Here is an 11,457-nt window from a genome sequence, read left to right on the forward strand (position 1 = left end):
ATGCACACAACAATTCACGTGAAGCTACACTGTCTTTATCCCTCATATTCAACACATGAACAAGGCTACTTTGCACTCCATGAGAAAATTAATTTACTTTATTTTTATTATAAAACGAGTTAGGAGACTTATGGATTTTCTCATTAGCGGAAGCAGATCATCTGTAGCAATCAAGACTCGAATTACTAGTCGTTGAGAATTCTCACGTGGCGAATGGACTCCCTGTTTCCACTAAAATGCAGAGAATCGAATTCTAGTCGTCATTTGGTTCCCATAAGAAACGTTAGAAAAACTTTTTTTTCTATATATACTCATAATGTTGTATGTTATAGGTTATAAGTAGGGTTTAAAGGAGGACTTATTAATGAGCTTATGTGTTATGTAGCACCTCTTATAAGTGGATACGACCCAATAATATTTTCCAACAGTTTTGTTATTTTAATCAGCAATAATTTCAGAATAATAGAGGGCTGCTGCCTCAAAAAAAAAGTTTGATCGCGTATAGTATTAGCATGAGATTACAAGATTTCTAGAACCTTAGAAGGCAAACAAAGTTTATTATTGGATTGGGATAAACTTGAGTAATATTATTTATCACTAGATTGAAGTAAACTTGGATAGTGTGAATTAGATATACCCAATCTATAATAAACAGTGGCGAAATTAGAAATTTTTTCAAGGGTATTGAAACTTTAACGAAGTGAAAAAAAAATTTACCAACAAAGGGTGTTTAATATATATTATATACCTCTAAAATTTAATATTTTACCTATATATACCATGTAATTTTTCGACGTAGGGTGATCAATTGACCACCCTTAAGTGAATGTAGCTTCGTCACTGATAACAAATTATTATTCATAGGAGATTGGGATATAGTTGATTGATGAATTGATACAAATACATCCACCTACATACATGAACTTCAAAAGAAAAAGAAAAAAACAAAAATCCCAACAAAAAAAAAAGAAAAAGAAATTTAACCTTATCAAATGACTAACAAGAAATAACATAAAGAAAATGATCACACAACATTAAATAAAAAGATGACATGTAATGTATATGATTACTTTTATTAACTTCAATAAACTACATTATATTTCTTTTAATAAGATGCTTCCTTCAGATCCAATGTTGTTATCAACTAAACTTAAGCAAAAAGACAATTTTGTCCTCCTTTTTCTTCATTACATCGTAAATCCTTAAATGAAGTAAGGTTCCTATATTTCTCCCATGGCTTGTCCCACACCTCTGCCATGTATTGGTGCGGTTCACCACCGTCCTTGGCGGCGATGACTAGTCGATAATTTGTTCCGGCAACGACTTGGCTCTCTCCCTTCATTATTTTCTCAAACTCTATCTTGGTCTTCGCCTCTTTGTTGTGCTCATTCACCGCAAATTTCCCTATCTCCACTATCTCAGGGTCCGTTATGTTTTTTATGGGCCTCCAACCGCCCGCCAAAACCTCTCTCCGACCGCCCTGTGCGGTGGAGACATGGAAGAGAACGGTGGCAACCACCAGAACTAAGAGGATGGAATTGAATTTGATAGACATTTTTTTTTGAGAGAGAAGAGTGGATGAAAATTGAAGTTGTGTTTGACTAAAATTACTTTAGTGTGGGAGCTTATTTATAGCACAGAACCGAAACTTGTCAAGGAATATGAATTTCCAAATTTGCCCTTTAACCAACTATCCCAAAGTTTCATAGTGTTTTTCTTTCTTCGGTCAATTCAAAGTCTTTGAAATCTCTCAAGATCATTGTAATTTGATTTGGATTTAACATGTCAAATTTGGTAAATACTTGGAGTAAGTCATTAATTTTACTGATAAGATGTAGTATCTGTGTAGTAATTGTTGTTGTACTTTTAAAAAATTAAGAAAATAATTTGTCTTTGGTATGAGAAAATTAGTGTAACATTTCTATCTCCTTCTAATTTTGATGAAGGAAGAGAAAAAATATTTTTGTGGATTGAATTAAATGGAAAACAAGTTACTCCCTCTTTATTTCTTTTATCCTTTTTTTTGATAGCCAGGAAAAAAAGTGATCTCAATATGTAAAATTTTTCTTTTCTTTTGATAGAAAATAATTTGAATTTAAGTGACTGACAGTAGTCAATGTGGATCGTGGGATAAGGAATTAAGGACACATTGATTTGTCAATTAATCCGTTAATTTTTGTTTATATATGATGGGCATTTATGATGTCATAATTAATCCGTTCACAAGCCTATCCTATAAAAAAATCGATTATGTAGCACTAACGTTTCACGTTTTTTCTATTCCATCCCACTCCATTCCGGTATAGGCAGCTAATACTAAAATAATAAGTGAAGTAGTCGTCATCTGACCAATCGGCTCGAACACCAGACCACCCGTGACCGCCCATTTTGTCTCGCTCAAAATGGAATGACTCTCTTAGTTAGGCCGTGCCCCGACCATTACTCCCTCCATCTCATTTTCAGTTTTTCTTTTTCCAAACCCATTAAGAAAATAACAAATACAATATTCAATAAACTTCATCACCCTTATTTAATAAAAATTCTCTTATTAGTATAATTCTTTAACGGTATGGGTATAACGGGGAACAATTAACATATTTGATTTTGAATTTCTAAAGTGATAATTATTTGACAATAATTTTTGAGCTATAACGACATTTAAAATAGTACAAATTAAAGGGAGTAATACAATTTGCTAGAATTGGTATTGATTTGACCAAAATTTTCTACATGCTTCATAATCCTTTATTTCTTGTAATATAAATATTCATCCAGAATTGCGAAACATCTGCATAATATTGGAGTTTGCATTTCCTTCAATAAAACATAATGACTGAAGTTTGTGTATATGCCAGTAGGAGTGGACATTCGGTATTTCGGTTTGGTATTTAAGACTTTCGATTCGGTATTTCGGTATTCGGTTTATTAATTGTATATACCAAATACCATACCAAAATATTTCGGTACGATTCGGTATTTCTTAATTTGGTTCGGTACGGTTTCGGTTTAATAATCGCTGAATAATCAATGCTAACAGTGCACATGCACAACTGAAACTTTCACTGTGAATTGTGAAAGAATCTGCTCCGAACTATAAAGAATAGAGAATTGAGTTATTAATCAAAGTATAGGCTAAAACACCAAACTTGACAAGACTGCATCAATCTAACTCAATCTAACTAACTTCAACTTGCAACATCAATTTGACAAGACTGCATTCGCTTCGTTTGAATCTGAGTAGTTACACATGACATCTTGGTCAGCCGGGGTCGTATTGTGATGTCTATAACTGGTATCTAAGCTTTAACATGACAGCATGTTTCCAAATTTGCACGAAATGCATCCTATAATGCCTGTCTAGTTCAAAGCAGGATGGGCATTGCTGCGACTTTTTCGCAAAAAAAGCGTGATCATACTTGTATAAACTTGTATCAAAGCTGTAGGTTCCCTATGGGTAGTATATTCATACTTGTATAAACTTAAACAGTACTACATTTTTGTTCCCCTTTTTCTTCTTCACAATATTTTAATTTGTTTCTTTAAATAAAGTGAGGTTCCTACTTTTCTCCCATGGCATGTCCGCCACCTCTGCCAAGTAGTTATGTGGTGAACCACCATCCGTGGTGGCGATGACCAGCCGATAATTTTTGCGATAATAATGTACGCCAGTAACGGTTTGTTTCTCCCCTTCTACGACTTTTTGATACTCCAATTTGGTCTTCGCTTCTTTGTTGTGATTATCGACTGCAAATTTTCCTATCTCCACCACCTTAGGGTCCGTTACGTCCTTTATCGACATCCACCAAACAAACATTATAGCCTCTTTCCAGCCACTTTGTGCTACAGACACATGGAAGAGAAAGGTGGAAACCACCAGAGTTGAGAGAGTTTTAAGGATAAAATTGAATTTGATAACCATCTTTTTTTCTTTGTAACGAGAAGAGAATGAAAAATGTAAGCTTTATTTATAGCGAAGATGTAGCAATCCCTTGGAAGGGTGCTACTTACGAAACAAATTTAATTTACTACTTACAACATTAAGAAGATATTAATCTAAAAAGACATTCAGAATAATTTAGTAGCGAAAATAGGCTCATGCGATAAAGGTTCAAAGTACAAGATTTTTTGTTTTTGAAAATACACTTCATTTTATTTTTATTTTAAAAATAAAATACAATGTCAAGATATCATCATACAGTGATATAACCATTCTTGAATAATCAACACGTTAAAGCAACTTGTTAACAAAATTATACTTTTCGTTCAACATCATTGCATATTCATATTATACATAATTTCAAACTAGCGAGTAAAAAAATTAGTCTTCTCCTTTGTACATTTTTACAAAATTAAGTGTAAATTCAGCATATTACAAGACTTGAGTTATTAACATGCCCTAAAACAACAAAATAAATTACCAAATTCAAGTTACAGGATTTTGGTCTTAAGATCCAACTAGCCTCCAAATAACATACATAAGTGTGAAAAACACACACACACACGCGCGCGCGCACACACACACACACATATATATATATATATCATGTACAAGGAATACAACAAATTACATTAAACAAGTATGCAAAAATTTATAATCTCCAAGTCATTTTCAAGAAAGGAAATAACAATAAATACTAGGTACAATCACAAAAAAAAAAAAAAAATCCAAGAATTACAACCCTAAGCTCTGATACCAAAAAGATATGAAGAAAATATTAATAGTTGTCTAGTGTAAAAACAAGTTTAGTAACTTACCACAAAAGAGAGGAGCAACTTGAGCTTCACCAAAAATGACTTTTGTTGGTTGGTTTAGTGAAAATTTATGATGGTTTTCATGAAGTATTTCAGGTGATAAGAAGGAGAGAGGATAGAGGTTTTCTTTGTCTTTAAAGAATGAAATATGAGAGGAGGTTATGGAAAAGCAAGTCAACAAAGTAATATCTAAACTTTGGATAAATATGAAAAATGTGACTGCCCAACCTACTAAATATCTTTAGATAAATACAAAAGGCAACCCAAAACCTTAATTATCTAATGTATTTAATAACAGTTCATCAAAATGATATTAAGTATTACACATAGCAACACTATGGAACTTCTTTGTCAATATGAATACAACCTAAAGTAAGAAATTTTCATATATTATCAATTTCACGTTTAGGAAGTGCGAAGTAAAATATCTTCTCAGCATAAAGATGCCAAATCAAAAATGCAAATATTAGTAAAAATTTGGGGTGTTACCACTGTCTCCCCCTTAAATAAATTTTGTCCCGAAATTTACCTTGTACTAGTCTCGAAATAAATGTGGATATTGAACTCGCATATCCTCTTCTCGCTCCCAGGTAGCTTCTTCGCCAGAAAGATTTTTCCAAAGAACTTTCACTAAGGAGATGCTCTTATTTCTGATCTATTTTAACTCACGCGCTAAGATTTGGATTGGTTCTTCTCCATATGTCAAATCAAAATTGACCGCAATAGATTCAATAGGAAGAACATGAGATGGATCTGAGCCGTATCTTCTAAGCATAGAAATATGAAAAATGTTGTGGATCTTGTCTAAATCTGGTGGAAGAGCTATTTTATAAGCAATTGGGCCAACTCTCTCAAGCACTTCATAAGGTCCAATAAATCGTGGACTAAGTTTACCTTTTTGGCCAAATTTCATAATCTTCTTCCATGGAAAAATATTTAAAAATACCTTATCACCCGCTTTATACTCAATTTCACGCCTCTTAAGATCAACATAAGACTTTTGTCTGTCTGAGGCAATTTTTAAGCGATCCTTGATGATTTTTACCTTATCTTCAGTTTGTTGCACAATCTCATGATCCATCAATTTTCTTTCACCAATCTCATTCCAAAAAAGAGGCGTTCTATATTTTCTCCCATATAAAGCTTCATAAAGAGGCATGCCTATACTTGATTGGTAGCTATTATTGTAAGCAAATTCTATCAAGTCTAAGTGTTTGTCCTAACTGCCCTCGAACTCAATAATGTAGGATCAAAGCATATACTCCAAGATTTGTATTACCCTCTCAGACTGACCATCTATTTATGGATGGAAAGCAGTACTAAAATTGAACCTGGAACCCAAAGCTTCTTGCAAGCTAGACCAAAATCTGGATGTAAAACTTAGATCTCTGTTAGACACAATAAAAACAGGGATTCCATGGAGCCTTACCTCATTAATGTATAATTCTGCCAAACGTTTCAGTGAATAGTCCATTCTAATTGCCAAGAAATGAGTACTCTTAGTTAGTCTATCTACAATGACCCAAATTACATCATAATTCCTTTGAGTGCATGGAAGTCCAAAAATAAAGTCCATCGTTATCCTTTCCAATTTTCACTCGGGTATTGACAAAGGTTGCAGCAGACCAGCTGGGACTTGGTGTTCAACTTTTATTTGTTTACAAATCAAGCATTTAGAAATTAACTCTGCAATATATTTTTTATACCACTCCACCAGTAGTGCTCCTTGATGGTCCGGTATATTTTATTACCTCCAGGATGTATTGCATAAGGTGAACTATGTGCTTCAATCAATATCTCTTTCCTCAATTCATCTTCATTAGTAACACACAACCTATTTTTATAAAATAAGGTACCATCTTTCTTCAATGTAAAATTTGATTTTCTTCCATTTTGGACTTCTTTAACCCATTTCACAAGCTTCTCATTTATAAAGATGATTTTATAATTGCAAAATGCTGTTAATTGTAAAATAGGCTATAATTGCAATTACATGCAATTTAGCTTTTAAATACCAAATAAATTTGTAAAAATATGCCAAAAAATCACCTTAATTATATTTTAGTATAAATATGAGAAATAAATAAATTATTCACCAAAATAATAATTTTGGAAATAATTATTGAATTTTGCACTGCTAAAATAGACAATAAATTGGTTTTCAAAGTCTTTAAAAATTTGGGGAAAATACCAAAATACTTGGGCATGCTTATGTATGCACATATATGTTATTTTGAAAGTAATTTTGAGTGTAAAAAATACTTAGGAAAAAATTGGGTATCAACACTGACATGCCTATAAACTAATCAGAACATACAACATATAAGAGAAACATGGAGGTTATGATCCCAGGAGAATCAAGTTTGGGTCATGCACAGCAATATCCAATGTTGTCATGCCCCAAACCAACCACAACACATTGGGGTAGGGGTTTAAGATTCACAAGTCATGCATTAATTCTGAACCGGAAAAAGGGGAAATTACAGCATGCTTAATAATGGTACTGAGTTAAATACAAACAGTAGACAAACAAGGATGCAAGAAACAGTAAATAAGCATGTTATTGTTGGTGTAGAAGTTTAATTAGAACATACCAATAAGAAATACGAATGCATAGAAAAATAAGCAAGTTTCCCACAGCCTAGCCTTGGCTTTCAGCCGGCTAGGTAAGGCAGCAATACAAGTAGTAATAGAGAAAAGAGAGAGATTTGGTGGGGTGTGTGTCTGAACTCAAGTGTTTTATGCCTTATGTTCGTGTGTTTGAAAGAAAAGAAGTGCAGGGTATTTATAGCTTTCTGAAAACGAGTAAAAGAGAAGTAATAAACTGCAAACATGGAAACAATCACAATTCAAAATCAATTATACAAGTGATTACCTTTAATTAAGGGATCACTTGCTTAACGGGCAGTGACATGTTCAAAATAAGTAAAGAAATCAATCTGTAACAGGTTCCGTAAAAGAAATAATAAAAAATTAAGTAAACAATCGAGTCTAGGTACAAAAATATTCTAATTTCGGAAAGGATTCAGTAAGGCAAAACAGGAAAAGAAATCAATTAACCTTAACAGGCGAGTGAAATCAGAATTTCACAAAGGAAAAGTTTGAAATCAGTCACAAGTTTGGAGATCAATCAAAGAAGGAAACTCAGCATATAAATAGAGTGCACAAACATTATACATGCGAGGACAAGCCTATTGGCAAAAGAAAATAACATGCAATAGTAACACAAAATTCAGTAGATGGCAAGAGCATGATAGTCCAGTAGGTCAAGTCACATTGAATCAGTAGTGAAGAAAACATAGAATATCAAAAGCATGCGAAGATCTCACAATAACAGGTGAGGAAAACCCCTTTTTAAAATAAATTATGGCTTCGAGCATAATCGAATTTTAGAGAAGATAGAAACCTAGAATAAGAAAAATCACACAAAGGGATAAGAGGTTTCCAAAATAAAGAACTTCAAATCGAGTCAAGTACTTAAATGAACAGTCTCAAACCCAACGCCATAGGATTTTCAACAAAAGAAGAGTTTCAAAAGAGGATAAACAAACAAAACTCCAGCAAACAAGCATTCGTCTAGTAAAAAGAAATCAAGGCTTTTAACATTCAAACTTAGGTAGAAGAATGATATGAGCAAACAACAAAACATGTCAGAGAAACGTTTTGAAATAACTCAACAAGAAAACCCTAATCGGAAAAGATAAAGAGTTTTGAAAGTAGAGTTTTAAAAAAAACTTCGAGAAAAACACTTAGAAGTTCAAATCAAACATAGATCTGAAGCAGATCTAAAAGAAGTCAAAAGAACCTTAGAGATTAGGGTTTCAGAAGAACCTCAAGTGATGAGAAATGTCTTGAAAACCATCGATCTAAGCAGAAAAGTCAAAAGTCTGACTCGAATAGCCATGGATGGCTGAAGAAAGGTCAGAGACGACCGGAGAACAGTCATCGAGCAAAAACCAGACAAAAACCCCTTCAGGACCTGGTCATGAGACCACAAAAACGAATACGTAGAAGCAATGAGAGGATGATACAGGTCTCCGATGACCTTGGAAGGCCATGGATTAGGGCGGATTAGGGTGGCGGTGGCTAGGATTTGAGGGTGTTGTAGAGAGGATTTGAGAGAGGAGGAGGATTTAGAGGTGGCGTATGGTGGAAAACGGTAGGGTTTAGGGGGTCGTTTGGTATTAATTAATGTAAGGGGGTCTGGTGGCCGTTGATCATTTTGATCAACGACCTGGATTAAACGGGTAAGTGAGGCGGTTTAAAGAATAGGGTTTGGGTCGGTTCAGATTGTAATTGGGTCGGGGCAATTGGGCTTCAAATTGGGTTCAATTGGGGTTCAAAATCAGGCTATAATTGAAATAAAATGGGGCTAATATTTAAATAGCCAATTTTCCTATTTGATTCATAAAAAATATAAAAAATAATAAAATAGTTTTTGTAAATAAATTAAAGTTACTAAAATGATTTATGGTACATAATTATCAAACTAAAAATACTGGACTTAATTTTTATAGATATAAACACAATTAAATCTAAAAGAGGCTAAAATTGCAATTATATGCAATTTAGCCTTAAAAGTACTAAATCAATTATAAAAACTATGAAAAAATATATTAGATATATTTTAGTATAAATATGAGAATCCAATAAATGAATCACCAAAAATGATAATTTTGGAAATATTATTGGGTTTTTTTATGAGTAAAATAGGGGAATAAATTGGTTTTAAAATCTTTAAAAATTACCAAAAAATAATAACACAATTGGACATACTTATATATGCCTACACATGTCGTTTTGAAAGTATTTTGCATATAAAAATATACAGAAAAAATTGGGTATCAACAACCGAGTCTTCACTCGCTGTGACTGTGGGCGAGTCCGTACAGACTGCTGCTTCTTCTCCGGCCCCGGCCCCACGTAGGCTTGGTCGTCAATTTTGGGCGAAGTACTGGCGGCTTCCATTTCGACTTCGGGCATTATCTTTGCACTGAAGTCGGCAAGTACTTGCGACTTTATCGCTGTTCGCAGCTCATAAGTTATATCGTGCTCGCTCAGCTCTATGGCCTATTTGGCCAACCTACCCCACAGCTCGGGTTTGTGCAGGATACTCCTTATAGGAAAGGTTGTGAGCACTGATATGGGTTGGCACTAAAAATAGGGTCTAAGCTTTCGTGAAGCTACGACCAAGGCTAGGGCTAGCTTCTCGATGTGGGGGTACCTCTTTTTAGTGTCGACCTAAGTTTTGTTAATATAGTAGATTGGAGACAGCGTACCTTTATTTTCTCGGGCCAGGACTGCACTTACCGTAACACCAGACACGTCCAGGTAGATGAGGAGACGTTCTCCAGGTTTCGCCTTAGCGAGCAATGGGGGCAAAGACAGATATGCCTTTAGTTCTTTTAAGGCGTTGACGCACTCGGAATTCCATTGGAGTCCATTGTCTTTTTTGAGTACGCCAAAAATTTTGTGGCACCTATCAGAGGACCGTGAGATGAATCTTGACAGGGTGGCTATACGGCCGGTCAGCTTCTGCACCTGCTTCTTGCTGGTCAAGTGCCCTGGTATTCCCTCTATAGCCTTGATTTGGTCGGGGTTGACCTTGATGCCTCATTGCGATACTAAAAAACTGAGGAACTTTCCTGAGGTTACACCGAAGGCGCATTTCTCGGGGTTCAATTTCATCCTGTACCTCCTGAGTATGTCGAAGGCTTCCCTCAAATGATCGATGTGGTCTTTCTTTCTTTTTGACTTGACTAACATGTCGTCTATATATACTTCCATGGTCTTACCAAGTTGATTTTGAACATTTTGGTCACCAGCCTCTGATATGTCTGTCACACCTCCTTATTACGCCCGCGCCGCCGTAATAAGAATTGAAGAGGATGCCCAATTTCGATTTTCTTCTATATTTTGTTCTCTTTTCTTTTACTTATTATAAAACTAAAATGCTAAAATTAAATTATAAAAACCAAAATTATCTTAAAATACTAATTAACTCCTAATAATAATTATCACCCAAAATTAAACATCAAATAAAAATAAAATCACACAATTTGGACATTAAATGCTAAAAATACAAGAGATGCCTATTTTTGTATTTTTCATTCTTTTAAAACAAACTTAATTACTCATAATTTCAAACCTAAATCCTAAATGCAAATGCGACATATTTTTGTATTTTTTTATTAATTTAGTAAATAAAACATGCACAAACAAAAATGCAAACAATACAAGAAAAATAACACAAAATTCACAACAATTTCACACCAAGGAAAATCATTTTATTTTGAATTTTTTGGGAGTAATTCTTTCATAGGGCAAAAATCACGTGCTTACAGCTGCCCCTCTTTGCCCGAAGACACGAAGGGTTTTCGTGCAAAGATAAAGTGAGCGATTTTTGCCCATCCGAGTACTCCGTGTGAAGCATTTTTTGAAAAAGATTTAACCGAACCTTTGCTTCAAAGGTTTCCTACATATCCCTGGCTAGAAGGGAATCAGGTTAATGTAGTTCGGGAAGTTTTGGTAGCTGGGACTACCATGGGACTGCAATGTTACTGTTGTTGCATGCTGTTATTACTTCTTGTCGACCTCCTTATTACACCATGCTGAAAGAAAACAAGAAGCTAGACTAGACCATAGTCTATGAGTTACAAAATCTTATCTAGATCTTCAATCATGCTCTTGTGTCTCTTGTTGCTT

General features: G+C 34.3%; 1 protein-coding gene across 1 annotated transcript; it reads right to left on the reverse strand.

Moving 5' to 3' along the window:
* Positions 1-1,054: 1,054 nt before the first annotated feature.
* Positions 1,055-1,597, reverse strand: LOC104239717 (cysteine proteinase inhibitor 1-like). Its single transcript, XM_009794430.2, has one exon. The coding sequence runs from the start codon at positions 1,553-1,555 to the stop codon at positions 1,151-1,153; it is 405 nt and encodes a 134-aa protein (XP_009792732.1). The 5' UTR covers positions 1,556-1,597; the 3' UTR covers positions 1,055-1,150.
* Between the last annotated feature and the right edge of the window lie 9,860 nt (positions 1,598-11,457).

Source organism: Nicotiana sylvestris, chromosome 4 (genome assembly GCF_000393655.2).
Source record: "Nicotiana sylvestris chromosome 4, ASM39365v2, whole genome shotgun sequence".
Lineage (NCBI taxonomy): Eukaryota > Viridiplantae > Streptophyta > Magnoliopsida > Solanales > Solanaceae > Nicotiana > Nicotiana sylvestris.